Source organism: Drosophila teissieri, chromosome 2L (genome assembly GCF_016746235.2).
Source record: "Drosophila teissieri strain GT53w chromosome 2L, Prin_Dtei_1.1, whole genome shotgun sequence".
Lineage (NCBI taxonomy): Eukaryota > Metazoa > Arthropoda > Insecta > Diptera > Drosophilidae > Drosophila > Drosophila teissieri.
Window position 1 is genome coordinate 16,620,356 of NC_053029.1, and position 17,187 is coordinate 16,637,542.

Genomic DNA, 17,187 nt, shown 5'->3' on the forward strand with positions numbered 1-17,187 from the left:
GGCGAGAGCCGAGTGCAATGCATGTGTTTGTACTTCGTGGGGCGGCGGGGGGAGGATGGATCAATCTGGAAGGTAAGCAAAGCAGAAACAAAACACTCACAAAAATAAGTGGAGAGTTGTCTCTTAGGGAGCAGAAATATATGTATGTGTTCCCTAACAAAGGTAAGCATTTGTCGATCTGTATTTTCCATATAATTACTGTTTTTTAAAATTATTTAATATCGAAGAGTATTGAAAAATAGTGACAAATATAATACATATATACAGATATGAACAAACAAATTAAAATCGATGTAACTGTATCCCATGATTAAGTGCTTGAATGCACAATAATCGTGATTGTTATTATTTACATACTTAAATTACATTTATATCGCCGCAGAATATACAGATATATATATACATACATTCCTTTCAGTGAAGTATAGCTCCGAAATATAGCACTTGTTCTGCCAGCATTTCTCTGAGTGCAGTCTCGAGCGAAAAGAGGAAGAAAGATGCCCATTCTTATCAGGAGGTACGGCCTGTCAAGTGTGAGTATAGCACACGGACCGTTCAATGATGGTAACGTGCGGTAAGAAAGCCAACGGGATCAGTTTGCTTTTGAGAGCGGGTTTACCCAGCCGGCAGATAAGAAAATGAATGAGAAAAGCACTCGCCGGAAATTTGAATTGCCCGCTTCTCGAGGGGATGCCAGATGGATGAAAACAGTTTGATTTTGGTATTTGCAAGTAGCCCTGGTCACAACATACTTATATGTTACATATTTATTTGTTATTTATTTGAATACTTTTTATCGTGGGTCAGATGGGAAGATTAATTGCATACTTATTTGAGAGTACACAACGGTTTCCCAACTTATTGTATGATTTTCTAGGATATTCCTTAAATGCCACCACCAAGAATAACGGTAACTGTAACAGTAACGGTAAGTGGCATCCCTAGGCGATGAATCCGTTACGACTCGCACATCGCTGGCACGAAAGGCGATGTTTTAAAAATCAATATGAAGGCCACAACGTGCGGGAGTTCGTGAAAGTTTAGCTAGCGTTATTAGTCAATGATGTCGGGGCGTTGTGCACTCGAATTGATAGCCGAAAATTCGCCTGGACTGCCGCCGCGGCAGTGACCGGATAGCTGGCCATGGCCAACTGAACGGAAGGAGAGCGCGAGACCAGAAAAAAGCGAGCCACAAGCACCAACCAGCCACCAAGTGATGGCCTCCTCCACATCCTCTGCGCGTGGGAACAACAAAGCAGCCACCACCAACACCACCACAGCCACCGCCACCGCTCCCGTCTCCACCGCCACCGCCTCGTCTGCTGCCGTTTCCGGTTCCGGTGCCACCTCCGCGGCTGCTCCTGCCTCCGCTCCGCCAGCTGTGACCCTAAGCGAACTGATTGGGCAGCAGCTCAAGCACCTGAACTCCGATGAGCTGCTGCACAAGGACGAGCTGCAGCTGCTCCTGCTCATAACGCCTGTGCAACGCCAGAAATTGAGCCGCAACCTGGAGGATGGCGATCTGGAGGCCAGCACGTCGGCGGCGCCACTTTCGCGTCCCGAAAACGGCGAGGAGGATGACGACCTGATTGGGGCGGTGGGCGGACTGGGTATTTCGTCCCCAACTACGACCAAGGAGCCGGTGCTGGATTTTAGGTGACCAAATCGATGTGGCCATTAGCCGTAACAATCCCAATCCCAATTCCAAACCCAATCTATTCCACTGACTAACAAGATTTATCAAAACGTTGAAAATGTCGTTAGTGTCATTTCATGGTACCAACGTTAGTTGTTATCTAATATCCTAATTAGAAAGATAGTTTATGCTCTGTGAAATCACAATGTCATGTTTACGTCGTACCGTGTTTATATCCGTTACTTGTACAGCCAAAGAGTATACCGGACTCGGAGAACCGTATGTAACAGGAGAAGGAATCGTTTCTGACTCTTCAAAGTATTCATATCCTTAATCAGATTCCGTCCGTCCAACTGAGTAAAGGATATCTGATAGTCGAGGGTGTCGACTCTAGCGTTCTCTATGGTTTTTACAATATAAATATAAAATATAATTTAATTGCAATTATTTATTATTATATTTCCCCCCTTTGTCTACACTTCGACCTCAAACAATATGCAAACCACATTCGAACCGCGTGGTGCTTATTCAACCAGTGGGCTAATTTTGGTTAGGGCCTTTGGCGACCAGGCCATTATGCAAATCCATAATTACCCCATGAAATGAATTTAATTTGTGGGAGGTGATTTTGCACCGTGGCACATTGGGCTTGGTTTTAGATTGAATGACCCGATTTTTACAAATTAAACCAATAATTTATATTTAGTTTATCAATCCCAAATTAATAGTGATATATGTATATGTGAAGTCACAATAAAGTCACATTTATATGATTTCATATAGCTACTTCCACCCACTATTTGCTGTTAGCAGTTTTTACCAGCAGATTTTGTAAACACGGCCCAGTATACTCGGTTGCATGCATTCGTACGTTTAGGTTAAGAAGCATTGTTTGCTGTCGAACTCGGAATTTGGGTCACTTCGTTTTGACATTTGCCGTGAATAATTAACCATCCCACCCTCTTGCCAACCGCACAGGCCACACGTACTCAAATGGTTTCAACATCTGCGCCACCAAACGGGCCACTTCAAGTCGGAGGAGGAGTCCCGTCGTCTGCGGGAGGCTGGAAACGATTCGTACCGCAAGGAGCGGCATCCGCTCAAGGCCAGCGATCTCTTCACGGAGGCCATTTTCCTGGCCCCGGCCCGGAACACGCTAGCAGCCGCCCTGGCCCACGCCAATCGCTCCCTCGTCCTCTTCGATTGCGGCCTATACGCGGTAAGAAATCCATTACTCGAATACTGTCCCTTATAAGTGGGGTACCACTAGATACCAGAACAGTCTTGGTCTCTCATTCCACATACACACATATATTTTAAAGAAATTCCCAATCTTCCCAGGAATCCTACGACGACTGCCTGTGCGCCCTGGATCTGGGCTATCCGGAGGAGTACTTGCCACTGATTAAGCTGCGCCAAGCCGCCTGTGCCTTAAAACTGCGTAACTTTGCGCTCTGCGAGGAGCATCTGCACGAGCTCCTGCACATTGAACTGAACCAGGTGTTCGAAGCGAGGACCCACGAGCTCTGGCACCAGTGCGAGGTGCTCAAGGTGGAGCGCTTCGAGATGGCCGTACAGACGGGCGATGATCTGGATACCAACGATTCGAAAGCCTTTGAAATGTGAGTTCGAATGTTCCATTCTAGATAAAAAAAAGAAATATAGATATCTATACTCTAGATGGAAAGTGCAGACACACCTAATTTGCGGTTTGTGGGCGTTAAAGTGGGCGTGGCAAAAAGTTTTTTGGCAAATCGTTAGAAATTTACAAGACTAATACAAAAATGAAAAAATATCGAAACATTTTTCAAAAGTGTGGGCATAGCAGTTTTGGGCGGTTTGTGGGCGTTAGGGTGGGCGTGGCAAATATTTTTTTGGCAAACCGATAGAAATTAAGGAGACTAACACAAAAATGAAAAAATATCGAAACATTTTTTAAAAGTGTGGGCGTGGCAGTTTTAGGCGGTTTGTGGGCGTTAGAGTGGGCGTGGCAACATGAATCGACAAACTTGCGCTGCTTCTATGTCTCTGGAGTCTGCATGCTGAATCTCAACTTTGTAGCTTTTGTAGTTCCTGAGATCTCGACGTTCATACGGACGGACAGACGGACAGACGGACAGACGGACAGACGGACGGACAGACGGACATGGCCAGATCGACTCCGCTATTGATCCTGATCAAGAATATATATACTTTATATGGTCGGAAACGCCTCCTGTTATATTCAAGTTATTATTCTAGTTATATTTTTTGTTATAGAGCCTGGTTGGACAACTCCTCGTCGCTGCACACAACCAGGGCGGTGGCCAAGAACGCGCTCATTTTCGAATCGGAAGCGGTGGCCATGGTGCCGAGTGGCAATTGCCGGGTGTGCGACTACTGCGGAATCACTCAGTTCATTCCCTTTCCCTGCATTTACTGCTCCAACCGCCTGGTGGTCTATTGTTCCCGACAGTGCCGCTTCAAGCATGCGGCGATCCATGCGGTGGAGTGCTTTGGCCACCAGATCGAGCTGTTCGAGTCCTTTGGCGATGTTTTCGGAATGCCGCGACTCCTGCAGCTGGCCTTCAGGATGCTGATCACAGGACTGCCGGAGCTGTTGGGCCATTGCCGAAAGAAACCGACGCTAAGCAAGCTTTGGTCGGCCATCAATGGGGGAATGCAGGAGCGTCAGGATATCGCCTACAGTGCTGTGCTGCGATTGGAGCGTTTGAAGGAGGAGCGACCCACGGACACGGTGATCGCATTGGCCCTGGCCGCCCACATCCTGTCCATTTACCTGAGCAAGTGCACCACGTTCTTCGACCAGCTGGAGAAGAGTCTGCCCACGGCCTCCCGCATGTCGAGTGCCGAATGGGAGCTGCTGTGTGCCGCTCTACTGATGCGTCACATTGGCCAGCTGCGCCACAGATCGCTCACTGCCTGCCGATCCTTCGTCCTGCCCGCTGATCCGCACGTCTTCTCGCCACTCAACGAATTCCAGCTATGGGCCGCTCCCATGCGCCTCCAGGAGGGCCACCTCCATCTGCTGGCCGGCGAGGTGGCTGTCGTGTCGTACTCTGTCTACCCGGATACTCTGAACTTGTGCCGCCACAGTTGTTCCTCCACGATCTGCGCCAAGTTCTCCGGCCGCAAGGTCACCGCGCTGGCCCTTTTGGATCTGCCGGCGGGCTCGGGCATCTACAACTGCTTCGCCGGAGGTAACTTTCAGCAATTACCCCGGGAGGAGCGCACAAAACAGCTCGTGGAGAGCGGCATCAGGTGTCACTGCAACGCCTGCCAGCTCACGCACTCGGATGATCAGTTCGTAAGTTGGCACATCAAGATTTATGCTCAATACTGTGTTCCCTAGAAATCTCATCCAACTTGTATGGTCTTTTAACTGTTGGCTTGCATGTTCTGGTTTCCCTTAAACTTGTTGATGTATTTTAAATTATTTTTAAAATATGTATCCTCCCCACAGCATAAGTTTCATCGCTACCGTTGTGATAACCCAAACTGTATGGAGATCTTCACACCCAACGATCTGCCCCATGCGCCAAGTCTGCGGTGGTGGCTGTCCGAGGAGTACACCCAGCCGGAGTTCAATGGCGCCGACCTGATCATGTGTCCCCATTGCGGCGAGTACCAGAAACTGGAGTGGTTCTGGGCCTTCACCACGTCGCTCATCGATTGTGAACTAATCGAGGAGAGGTGCAAACTGTACGCGGCCATCGAGCGGGCCGAGAACCAACTGATGGATCTGCACGAGTGCAAGGTGGCTCTGGCCAGGCTGCTTCTGGAGCAGTGCCTCATGGTGCACCGCGGTAAGTCCTCAAAAGCGGAGAGCTTTGGCTTTTACATATATATGTATATGGTTTTTGATCATCACCAGCTCACGTTTCCCTCTTGGTTGCGCACCTTTCCCGCTTCTTGATCCACCATTTTATTACATTTATTTATTATTTTATAAGCTTTTAGCTTTATAATTTAATTGTGTAACTAATGAAGCCAAATTCAGAAATCATGTACCCTACATATTTTCTGCTACTCCTCTTCTCCTGGATCCTGGTAAACTATCTCTTGTGATCTCTCTTTCTCTGTCTGCTCCTCCTACCTCTAACAACTGCGCCAACCAAAAGAGGGGGCCACAGTCCTGGACGACTGGGAGTTCAACAAACTGGGGTCCATCCTGCGATCCGTGCTGCCCAGCGTGATGGCCCAGTACGGCGGACAGTCGATCGAGTACGTGAAGTACTTCTCCTACTTCTGGGATGTGATGGCGCTGAGCAACTACAAGTGCAACGATCGGGAGCTGATGCAAATGCTAAATGCTTTGGAGTTCATAGCCGACGAGTTCAAGGATATATTCATCAACTACTACGAGGATTACATTGCGCCCAAATTTGCTGAAGAGTCCTATGGCAGTGTCGTAGATACGCAAGTTTAGCAGAGAGAGCCCGAAACAAAATGAAGCGAGCAAAGTTAAATAAACTTAGATATATTTTACTCAGTAGCAAAAGGAAAGAATAAGAAAAGAAAAGAAAACACCCACACAAATTCTAGGAAAATTCTATTGTTGACCCATACAAAACATAATTGCATATATACTTTGTGCTATTATTCTAAAAAATGGTGCTGAGATATTAAATTGTACGAAACGAATGTTACATTCATTTAGGTAATTAAGTCAAGGCAAATAGCGTGCGAGAGAAATCAAAACGATCATATTAGTAGAGAGTCATATCATGCACACATTATGTTCATATCACACCTAGGAAATGATTAATCAACTGATTATATATGATTGGTTTTATAGCAAATGACTTTTTCATTTTGCATTGCGAGCAATATTTATGAATTAACATAGCTACAAGGGCAGCCCTTTGGCGATGGTCCACTGTACTCCCACCACTTATTGGACTCTTTAAAATTTAGTTAAATGCCATTCGAAACGGAAACGGAAACATTGTATCTTGGTGAGGTGTACAGTGACCACTGCCGAAGTGGGAAACCTAGTCGGAACCTAGGAAGCAAGGCCGAAGCAAATCTAAGTGTAAGCATTAATTTAGCTTCTGAGAAGCTTCTACCTAAGAGTAGCCACTGATCTCGATTGTTTGCCAGGAACACGACAAATTGTTTTATCCACCACAAAACCCTTACTCAATCACTTACATACATATGTATTTGCTTGCCATCGGGCAGCCTGACTGTAAGCTTTTAATGCTTAAAAATCAGATAGGAATCAAACGCAATCACTGCAGAAACAGAAAAGCAAAAAACAAAAAACGAAACGAAACGGGAAAAACAAAAACCGAAAACCAACAAGACAACAAATGAACAATTTAAATTAACGAATATTCGAATTATATGAACAAACAAGTGTTTTTTCAAACCTCGCCTTAATTTTTTAAAGTGTTTTGAAATACGGTAACGGTAACGATTACGATAACGAAGACGGAGATAACGAGTTTTGATCTCGAATCGAACACAAAAACAAATGCAAAAACAAAACCAAAAACACGCACTGATAAAGCATAGGCCAGGCAAAATTCACACCGACACGCCCACACACACAATACACACACGGACACACGATCAGACACGCGAATCTATATAAATAAATAAATACAAATTACAACAAGATACTCAAACAACTTCTAGCAGCTATAAACAAATGCAATAAATTCTTTTTAACAACAAACGCTGTCTTTTAATATGGTGTTTTAAATTGGGTTGATTACTATTTCTTCAACAAAATAAATATATTTTCCAATAATTAAAATCAAATTTGTTCTATCATTTATAAGTTTATTAAAAACATTAACTGCACCCATACTTAATCATAAGTCTTATTTTACCAACTGCATGCTGTTATTTACTTCTTGGAAAAAAAGTTCATGATGCCGGCTTGTTTGGTTTTCGGCGCATCTTTTCCAGCTTTGGCGGCTGCAGGAGGCGATTTCTTTTTGTTGACGGGGGCTGCAGCCTTTGGCGAAACCTTTTTCTTGACTGGCTGGGCTTTTGTAGGTTTTCGCTGCGTGATAACGAAGCCATCTTCGTCCAGATAGGTTTCACTGGCCGGTTCCGAATCCATTTTCTCGTCCACCGAGATGACTTCTTCATCGGCGGTCTTCTTGGGTGGCTGCTCCTCGTCCTCAGAGTCGCTGATTCGTCGTCGCTTGGAGGTCGAGGCCTTCTCCGGATCGGATTCGTTGTCCGATTCGATCACCTTTCGCCGGAGCATGTCCAGCTTTTCCTCCTCGTCAGAGGAGGCGCTCTCCTCGTCGAACAGTTGCATGGAGGTGTTTGCGGTTGAGGGCTTTTTGGTTGGACTAATGGCCGTCTTCTTCGAGGCTTCCTTCTTATTTGAAGTGGAAGCCTCTTTCTTGGATTTATCTTCTTTTTCCGGTGGCGACTTCTTTGCTCCTGCAGGTTGCTTCTTGAAGAAGTTGTCCATGGTGCCGGAAGCCGGTTTGCTGGGCGTTTCCTTGACATCCTTTGGTTTGCTGGACGCCGCTGTGAAGAAGCTATTAATGCTACCCTTTTTGGCCACTGCAGGCTTGGCCTTAGAGGCCTGATCCTTGGGCGAGGTCTTCTGAGTCTCTGGAGAGGACTTGCCCTTGGCGCCTACTGACTTCTCTGCCACTGGCTTCAATGGCTCTGATTTAAGTGACGATTTTGAGGGTTCTAACTTAGCAACAGACTTGGATGACTCCGATTTAATGGGTTCGGACTTTACTCCATTGTTGGGGGCACCTCCATTTGCACTGGGCGCACTCTTTTCCGCTCCAGGACGCTGCTCCACCTTGGCCAACTTCACCTCCAAATGCTGCATGGGCTTAAAAATCGCGGCCGGCGCTTTGGCGCCACCGGCAATTTTCACACTATAAAGCTGGGACTCCGCATCCTGGACTTTGGCCAGCCAATCCTGCACCTTGCTCTCCATCACCACAGAGTACAGATCCTCCCCGGAATCGGATCCTTTCTTCTTGCGCTTGCCATGGACCAGAAACCTCTTCTCGAATTTAGTGGCAGGTTCCTGATCTTTGATGTAGGCTTCCAGCACATCGTTCACCTCCTTGTAGGACAGCTTGTACTCCTCCAGAAGATCGCTGACCAGCACACAGCTGTCGAAATCAATCATACAATCGTCGAGAGCCTTTTTAAGCGACATTTCGACAATTTGTTTAGTAAAATTAGCGCGAAACCATATTGAGGGAGTGCCAACTCATATGGGTAAAAAATGTGCTTAAATTTACCAGTATTGAATACTGAATCAGAAAGGATGTGTTGCTTGTGCTAATGGTACATTGCTAATTGTAATTGTACAAGTGTACAAAAAGCACCAATTTTCGTAAGTTAAAAATTAATGTGTTGTAGATTTGTTTTGTTTAATTATTAATACGCTTATTACAAGTCTTAACATTTAGCTTGAATATAGCTAAATGGAAAATACTGCTGTCTATCGATAACAGCTGTTTGCCGCTACCGCAAAGAAAAGAAGAAGCAAGAAGTAAACAAACTAGACATCCAACTAAGTTTGAATTCTTTTTATGCCAAAACAATGCAAATAAATCCAAAAACCCACGCAGAAGCGAAGATAAAAAACGAGTAAGTGGTGAAAGTACAAGGAAGTGCTCTAAATCAAAGACCAACTTAAAGGCAGGATGCGAATCAGGCGCGCATCACCCAAATCGAGGAGTTCATCAACGATGTGCTGAAAGAGGACCTCAGACAGCTGGAAAAGTGCATCGGACAGTTCAACGAGGAGATCATGGAGTACGTGCAGCTGAAGAACACCCTCCAGACCTTCGACACCCACCTACCAGATGGCTACAAAACGCAAGTCAACATCGGCAGCAACGTATTCATGCAAGCGCGCGTCCGGAAAATGGACAGCATTCTGGTCAATGTGGGCAAAGATGTGTACCTGGAGATGAGCATTCCGGAGGCGGAACGCTTCAGCGACACCCGCGTCAAGATCTTGACCAAGCAATCCGATGTCCTGCGCGAAGAAAGCGTCAAGAAAAGGGCCCAAATCAAAATGTCACTAATAGCAATCAGTGAAAGGGCCAAACTAATTCAACAGGATGAGACCAAATAGCCTAACTGCCTCCACAAAAGCAGATAATGAGTTCTCTTCAAGATCATTAGCTAGTTAACTTGTTACAACAAAGATTGAAAGAGTTTTCAAGAACTCTTGAGTGATCACTTTTACCAAGATTACACAAGCACTTAGTTTTTATTTTCTACCACAATTTACAAATAATTTACAAATTACGCGCCTCAAGTGTTGATGGCATACAGATTTTGGGTGAGAACAATGTTCAAATGGAATGGAAGCGTCATGCTCCTATCTGCCCCTACGACTAATCCTCAGACGATCCAGAAGGCCGCAGTGTAGATTGGGCCACCGGCTGCCCTATTCCAGATGCGCTTCGTGAGATCAAGGGGTTGCAGTACTGATCGTTGAGAGTCCGATTCTGGTTAGAAATGCGCTGGGATGTGCTGGTCAAGTTCTGCAATCGCCTGGCCATCTGTGGAAGTCACCGATAGGTTAGACAATTGAGAAAATATTTTAATTCCAGCTGCCCGTTTGCGTAGTCCAATGGTTATCCGATTTGGCAAAATTTGGAACAGGCTTTTTGAAAATGAAGGAAGAATTCAAGATTTACATGGTTTATAGATATTTTGGTGCTAATTTGGCATATAAAATATGTGAGAGATTTACATATCTCCAACTTACTGTGTTTACCGCCTCGGCATTGGTCTGCCCGCCACTCGTCGGAGGTGGACAACTCATCGCGGAACTGGACGCGTAGTTGACCGCCTGCTTTACTCGTTTCATCTCCTTCTCCAAGAGCTGGTTGTCCCGGAAGAGAATGCGGTAGTCCTCGGCCAACGACCGGTTCTCCTCCAGCAGCATGTGTATGTGTTCCTCGGCCCGCTTGGCGCAATGACGCATCGCCTCGTCGGCCCTCACCTGGGCGTCCTTCCACTTTCGGAAGGAGTCGATGATCTGCTCCTGCTGCTGGTTGACTTCGGTCTGTTGCCTAGCGGGAAGAGAGAAGACGGCAGCTGCTCTTATATGGATGCACTCTATCCTGGAAAATTACCTACTTCAGGCGGATCTGCATTTGTTGGCAATTGTCTGAAATGGTGCGCAACTCCTCCCGCAGACACTCAGTTGTCTCATTCATCCGCTGGACACTTTCGCGATGCCGGATGTCATCCAACTGCAGATGGTCCTGCATGTTCCGAATGTGGTTGCGCATCTTCTCCACCTCCAAGTGGCCAATCTTTTGCTGCTCTTGCAGTGCCCGCTCGCGTCCCGCTGACACGGCCTCCTTCTCCTTCAAGGCGATTACCTCCTCTCGCAGCATTTTGCGCTGAAATTCAAAATCCCTCTGTTTTATTTGTCTTCAAGGAGTCAAAAAGACGGATATCACCTCTGTTCTAAGCTCATCCTGCAGCTGCTCCACCTGATCCAGTCGCGATTGCAGACTCTGCGCCTTCCTCTTGGCTCCCTTGAGTTCCTGGCACTGATCCTCGAAGCTGGACGTCAGGTTCTCGTACTTCGTGCACAGCTCCACGCGTTGGTCTTCTTGGTTTCTCATCAGGGAAGAGAGTTCCCGCAATTGGCGGGATAGATCACCTGTAGATAGACAATATATTAATTACATAAAATAAATTACATAAAACTACCAAACAAGTCATTAACTAAGCTTCTAGCTCTATTCAATGCCAAGTTTTTACTCACAATTCTTCAGCTTGAGGTCATGTATCTCTCCTTTAAGCCGATTGTTTTCGCTGAAGTCGGAGTAGCTCTTGATCATGGACTGCAGCTGGTTGATTTGGTTATCTCGATCCTTTAGATTGTCCTGCAGTCCTTGGATTTGGCAGGCAAGGTGTTCGTTCTGGTGGAAAAATAGTGGCAAGAAATCAGAGAAGCAGTTAAGAGCAATGCAAGAAATCTGTGCTTTAGTGGGTCCAACTTGTATCTCTAGTTCACAGTTGATCCGGGGCGGATCCACAAAGTGGAGCTCGGGTTCTGGGCAGGATTGGCTGGCTTGTGAGCTGTGCTGCAGCTGCTGCTGCTCCACCTGTTCGGTCAGCTCCTCGAGATCCCTTTTGAACTCATCGATGATGCTGAGGTAATTGTCCCGGGTGGCCTGGAGTATGTCCGCTTCGGTCTGGCAGTGGAGCAGCGTGTGCTCCAACTGCTGGCGATGGGGGCAGTCGGAGGGGCTGGGGTCTGTGTTCTACAAATTCAAATGAGATGTGGAGCTACTGGCACCGCTGCTCTCCAAGCTTACCATGGCAAGTCAGAAATCGGTAACTAATTGCCTGCAAATCCGGGCACGGAATCACCTGTCAGTTGTCAATTGTCAAGGGTCGATTGCTGATACGCGGATGTATCTTTGTGTTTAAATCGCTTTCGGTGTCGAATGCCTGGAAGTGGAGCCTTCGTGCCGAGGTCAGAAATATATCTCGCACGGCCCAGACGAATTTCGGCTTCATTACCGTTTCATTTCATTTCAATAATATTGCTATTAAAAGTTTGTCACGAAAATAAAACCAATTCGAAGCGTAGGTGGCAAGGTGGCAAGGTTTCGGGTTTCGGATTGCTGGTCTCGGGTTTCGGGTTTCAAAGTTTCCTTTCTTTGGCACTTTGGCAACACACAAGTTTGGTGGGGGATGGGGGGTGGGGGACTTCCCCCTAGTTTTATAGATATTATTATTTGCGCGGCCCGACTGTTTGACACGATTTGAAAATAAAGTTGCAGCGGGTGGCAGCGAATAATATCGTCTGTCTATTCCGTGGATGGGCCATACGATATGGTTATTTACGAGTATTATTCATTGGGAGAGGAGTTCATGGGGACGCGTGGCTTGTCGCACTTAAAACACTTTTAAAGGCATATTATATTGCGGCGGGGGAGCAGAACGAAATTGATAGCTCGGGGAAATGTGAAAATCGATTAGGACGGGGGCAATGAATTCTTATGATTCCTTGTCTGTCATTAAACCCATTAGGGGTTTTCCCTACAATTCGGTTTTCCACACACTTTCCATCGACTGCAGTTGCACATTTGCAGTGCGCACACTTTTCACTGCACTTCGCCCCTTTGGAAAACACTCGAAAACAATTTGCACTTTTAGCCAACTTTCTCCGCGCGTTTTCCCCGCTAATTGCCCGATTTTCCTTTCGTTTTTCGCGCCGAAAGCGAAGTCAAGGAAAAAGTAAAATTTATTGAGCGCGAAGGCGACTAATTACGGGTCGTAAATTGGCTAAGCGAGGATTTGGCGCGATATTCCCGGCGCTTCCTTGATTTGCTTCACGCGACCAAACAACAACCGCCGACGGATGACAGGATTCTGAAGCGAACTGCTCCGGTTCCCAGCGCCGACGACCCCTTGACTGGGGCTTGGGACTTGGGGCCTCCTGCCGAGTTGTGTTTGATTTTGCGCCCGACAGTTCGCCAAAGAGGTGATGGCGTGAGGGGCGGCGACTTGTTTAGTATTCACACCTAAAATAAGTCAGCTGAATATTTGCATTAAGCTCGATTTATGTTGACTCGGAACTAGTGGCTTAGGGTATAGAAATTTCCGAATTTATAATTTTCGGAATTTCCGAGATCGGTGTTAAGGTCCTCGCAGTCACGAGGATCACGAGCAGTTCTCGTCACTCAAGTCCCAATCCCGGCGGCTCTCATCAATATGCATAACACTGCTCGCCTGCCTCGCCTGCGTCGCGTGTCGATTGTGGGTAAATAAATAACACGAAACCTATTTCCGATTCCGATTCCGATTCGCCAGTTCCCGGGGTGATGGCTCATCTGGATGGAGGGCAGAAGGTACTCCCCCTCTGGGCAATTGCAGTTGAACATACAGCCGAGTTTCCACAATAAACACATTGGCGAACGATTTGTATTTGTCGTATGTAGACAAATGCCCGGAGAGGGGAGTGAAGTGGATCTCTTTCTTTTGTGTCTGGGCCAAGTATATATGGGCAAATAAATCAGGGACTCGAATAGCAACAGTATTTCCTGCCATTCCAGCCAGGATATGTACATATATACTAGGTGTATATGTGGATCGCCTTGCGAAGGCGAATGTCGTTTACCACATAAGAAAGTTCTGGGTACTGAAACGGGTATGTACTTCAAGCCAGACCAGAGCTCATAATTGGGTTAGGATATAAAGGAAATTTTATTTAAAACTAGGTAGAATCAATTAAAACTATTCATTTCGGCAACCCGTGATTCTAGTTTCTGTTTTACCTCTTGCACTGCTTCTGAGTTAAGTGTTTGGATTTTGCCATATAGATTTCGGTTGATTTTCGTTGGATACTATCTCGATGATAAATAACTTAGAACGACAAACTTTAAGCTATACTAAACTACTTAACTTGGCTTAGCTAACTGTTTAGGCTAACTGTTTGGGAGGCCCAACAAGTGACATAGTTACTTGGAGGTCCTAGATGTTGTCGTTGTTTTCGTTGTTATAGTTTTAGTTGTCGTTGGCTTGTTTGAAGGTTTAGGTTTAGGTGTTGGTTTTGTATTTGTTTTTGCTGTGGCTCCCGGGATTTTGGTGGCTTTGGGGGGCTTCCTTGTTTGGGAAGGTGTTTTCGTATCGCATTCCTGCATTTGATGTGACAACCGGGGTTATTGGAATCGGTTACTTGCGACGCAATCAAAGCCGTCAGATACTCACAAGTGCCTTGCTTTTTTGCTCCTGCTGGGATCTCAGTTCAAACAACTCTGCAATAGTCGTACAAAAGGGGTTTTCCCGCGAGGATTCGTCGTAGATTTCGTTGTAGGAGAACTCCATTGAACCCTGAAATGGTTCACATAATTAATATGTATTTGTTGCATTCCTATTCAGCAGGAAGCGACTCAACTGACCAACTTGCAAATTAGATCGGCGATCTCCCTTAGAACATCGGTATTTCTTTGATTAATGCCGTTTTCCGATTCAAACCTTGCCTGAAGCTCTGAAATTTTGACTTTTTGCATGGTTATAGCGAAACGCCATCGAATCGGGGATCAGAAATACGCACTTTTAGACTCGGTGTCCAGGCGCTGGTACTTCCCGTGCAGTTCTCGATTAACTTGGTTGAGGGTGAGCAGGCGTCTTCGTAGAGCTTCCAGCATCTGAGCGTCCGCGTCCGCGTCCTGGTCACAGTGCCCTGTTTCGGAACCAATCGAGCTCAGGCAGGATTGGTCGAGGTCCGACTGGAGGATTCTCAGGTGGCTGCGAATGGTCTCGAGCTTTTTCACAGTATCATCGCGCTCGGATGCCTGAAACCAAGAAGGATTATGATATACTTAGGCTCAGACATTTGTTGAAAATTGTTGAATTCCTCACCAGCTCTCCGAAGAAACAGGACAGACGTTTTCTCCCACTCTCTATGGCCTGGTGATCCTGTTTCCTGAACAGATCAAAGAGATCATTGAGTTCCGCATTCAGCAACCGCAGCTTCTCGCTCTCCTGGTTGTCGTGTATTGAGAGATTCTCGAGCATATCGTTGGTCATCGTATCTGCGGTCAACGAATCGCTGGCCGACTCCCCCAAGTGGTCCTGTCCCCGTTTCCTTTCCTGGGCCTGGGTCGCGTGCATCAAGGGTCCCTCACATGGCGTATTCTCCGACATGATCTCGATGCAGTGTGTGATCTCCTGCAGCTGTTGTCGGGGTTTTCGGAATACAAATGGGTTAGTTCTTAGTCAGAAGCTTCCGATGAGCTATTAGGTTGAATACACTGAGAATTTTACCGAGCAATTTGACATTTTACTAAAAAGATACTTGATTGGGTTTCAGATTGTTTACACAGACGATTAAGCGATAAGAAAAGTAGTACAATGAATCTATTATTAAACTGAGTCTAATAATGAGTAACGTCACCTGATGATGAACATCTATTAATTTACACGAGTATATAAAATAAATTCCATAGCTTGTTACAATGTCGATTTCTTGTTCGGATCGCAGTGCACTGGACAAGGATCGTTGGTGCCTTGTGGGAAGTGGGAAATGGGATATCTTACCTGTTGATTGAGCTGCGCTATGCACTGATCCTTCAACAGCAACTTCTGCGTGGCCGTTTGCACAACTTCATCCAAGTCTTTCATCTGCGACTTTAAGTTACAGATCTCGTCATGCTTGGCGGCTATCTCGCTGGCCAAGGACCTCATGCTCTCGTTCATCTGCAATAGATTGAAACTCCAGTCAAAGCCCAGCTTTACATAATGGTGAACAAAATATAACGTTTTATTGAGCAGCACAAAATGTTCGTTTTCAGTGGCACAATCTTTTAGAGTTCTCGCTCCTGCGGGACTTCGGGTCGCACTTGACCCTGGAATCACCGCCGCCTCTTTGCCTCAAGGATCTATGGCCTACCTTCTCGCTCTCACATTCCGGCCGGGCCTGATCCTTTCCAGCGCCCTGCAGTTGGTTCACGGTCACTGTCTCCAAGGAAATGCCGTGGAAGTCAAAGGTTTTAGAAGTCTGCACATGACTCAAAATCGCACAGATGTCCTTCCGCAGCTTGCGGTTCTCCTCGAGGGTCTGTTGCTGTTGTCCTTGGACAGACTGAGTGCAGGCAACGATCTTGCTGTACGCCTCCTTCTCCAAATCCGAGACGTTGCCCAAGATCATGTGGTTTACGTGGAGCAGGAAATCCACCCACTCCTGGAAAGTGCCCAGCCGCAGCTGTAAAGTGTCCTGCAAGTAAGCCAACACGTTAAGGTAGAGGATAATAGCTCTTATTACATGTTTAAGCTGAAGAGAGATTTTCCAAAAACATTATTGGCTTATCAACAATCGTCTTACGTTAAATAGATGCCCCCTTTAATTTATAGCCACTCTCACCATATCATCACATTCGTGCCCATTTAGGCAGTCAATCTCGTCCAGCCGCTTCAGAAATATGTTGTTCAGCTCGAAGCTCATATCGCCAGCGTCGCCCTTGGCATCCCGCAGCTTCTGGAGCAGACAGCGGTAATGGTCGGTGGAGATCGACTCGGAGCTGGCAGTGCACTGGACATGGACTTCTACCGACGATTGCTGATGTAGACGGGAGACACTTGGCTCGGTTGGCTGCACTTGCCGGCACTTTTGGCTGGCGGATGGCGCAGATGTGGCAGGTGGTGGCGATGGAGGTCTCGACGCATTCAGTCCCATGGACTTGGCGTCCAGGACGAACCCGACTGGGCGGCTGCCCATGATATCAATCCGAAATTCAACTACTACGTCCTTCTTCCGTTGCAAAAGGTATGGCCGGATAGCATTAGATTTGGCTCTTATGGCCCCGATTTAGAGCTGATTTTGTCTGCCAGGTAATAGCTTGTGTAATTAGACATGAGTATAAGGTTTCCACATCCGAACGTTCACTTCGAAAGCGGCAATCTCAAGGCACTGCTGATCGGAAAGATCGGGGCGCGAGGGCCTCGAATGCCGTTCTCCTCCCCTTGAACTGCACGCAAATCACTTTGCGAAAATGCACTCACGAAAGTAAAAATCACAGCAGTTGTAAAGTTGTAAACTTATTAAAAACAACACAAAAATG

At 46.4% G+C, this 17,187-nt stretch overlaps 4 protein-coding genes across 8 annotated transcripts; 2 read left to right on the forward strand and 2 right to left on the reverse strand.

The window, feature by feature from the left end:
* Positions 1-1,020: 1,020 nt before the first annotated feature.
* On the forward strand, positions 1,021-7,237 carry LOC122618111. The gene is made up of 6 exons (XM_043794255.1): positions 1,021-1,656; positions 2,615-2,855; positions 2,978-3,258; positions 3,896-4,943; positions 5,100-5,442; positions 5,758-7,237. The coding sequence occupies exons 1-6, from the start codon at positions 1,217-1,219 to the stop codon at positions 6,063-6,065; spliced, it is 2,661 nt and encodes an 886-aa protein (XP_043650190.1). The 5' UTR covers positions 1,021-1,216; the 3' UTR covers positions 6,066-7,237.
* A 168-nt stretch (positions 7,238-7,405) lies between these two features.
* LOC122625802 (DNA polymerase delta subunit 3) lies at positions 7,406-8,841 on the reverse strand. The gene has a single exon (XM_043805854.1). It carries the CDS (start codon positions 8,790-8,792, stop codon positions 7,494-7,496), a length of 1,299 nt encoding a protein of 432 aa, XP_043661789.1. The 5' UTR covers positions 8,793-8,841; the 3' UTR covers positions 7,406-7,493.
* Positions 8,842-9,108: 267 nt separating this feature from the next.
* Positions 9,109-9,723, forward strand: LOC122617325 (protein UXT). The gene is made up of 2 exons (XM_043793155.1): positions 9,109-9,229; positions 9,281-9,723. Exons 1-2 carry the CDS (start codon positions 9,183-9,185, stop codon positions 9,720-9,722), a joined length of 489 nt encoding a protein of 162 aa, XP_043649090.1. The 5' UTR covers positions 9,109-9,182; the 3' UTR covers position 9,723.
* Positions 9,724-9,841: 118 nt separating this feature from the next.
* On the reverse strand, positions 9,842-17,162 carry LOC122617301 (golgin IMH1). 5 transcript variants are annotated; one of them, XM_043793108.1, is made up of 12 exons: positions 16,491-17,117; positions 16,020-16,343; positions 15,668-15,826; positions 14,990-15,304; positions 14,682-14,922; positions 14,527-14,627; positions 14,336-14,458; positions 11,379-11,535; positions 11,068-11,273; positions 10,739-11,007; positions 10,365-10,671; positions 9,842-10,155 (listed from the first exon to the last, which is right to left on the reverse strand). In XM_043793108.1, the coding sequence occupies exons 1-12, from the start codon at positions 16,842-16,844 to the stop codon at positions 9,988-9,990; spliced, it is 2,724 nt and encodes a 907-aa protein (XP_043649043.1). In that variant the 5' UTR covers positions 16,845-17,117; the 3' UTR covers positions 9,842-9,987. The 5 variants fall into 5 exon arrangements, with proteins under 5 accessions (XP_043649043.1, XP_043649079.1, XP_043649054.1 ...); XM_043793119.1 differs by having other exon boundaries at positions 10,122-10,259; positions 16,491-17,130; XM_043793128.1 differs by lacking the exon at positions 9,842-10,155 and having other exon boundaries at positions 10,535-10,696; positions 16,491-17,129.
* Positions 17,163-17,187: the final 25 nt, after the last annotated feature.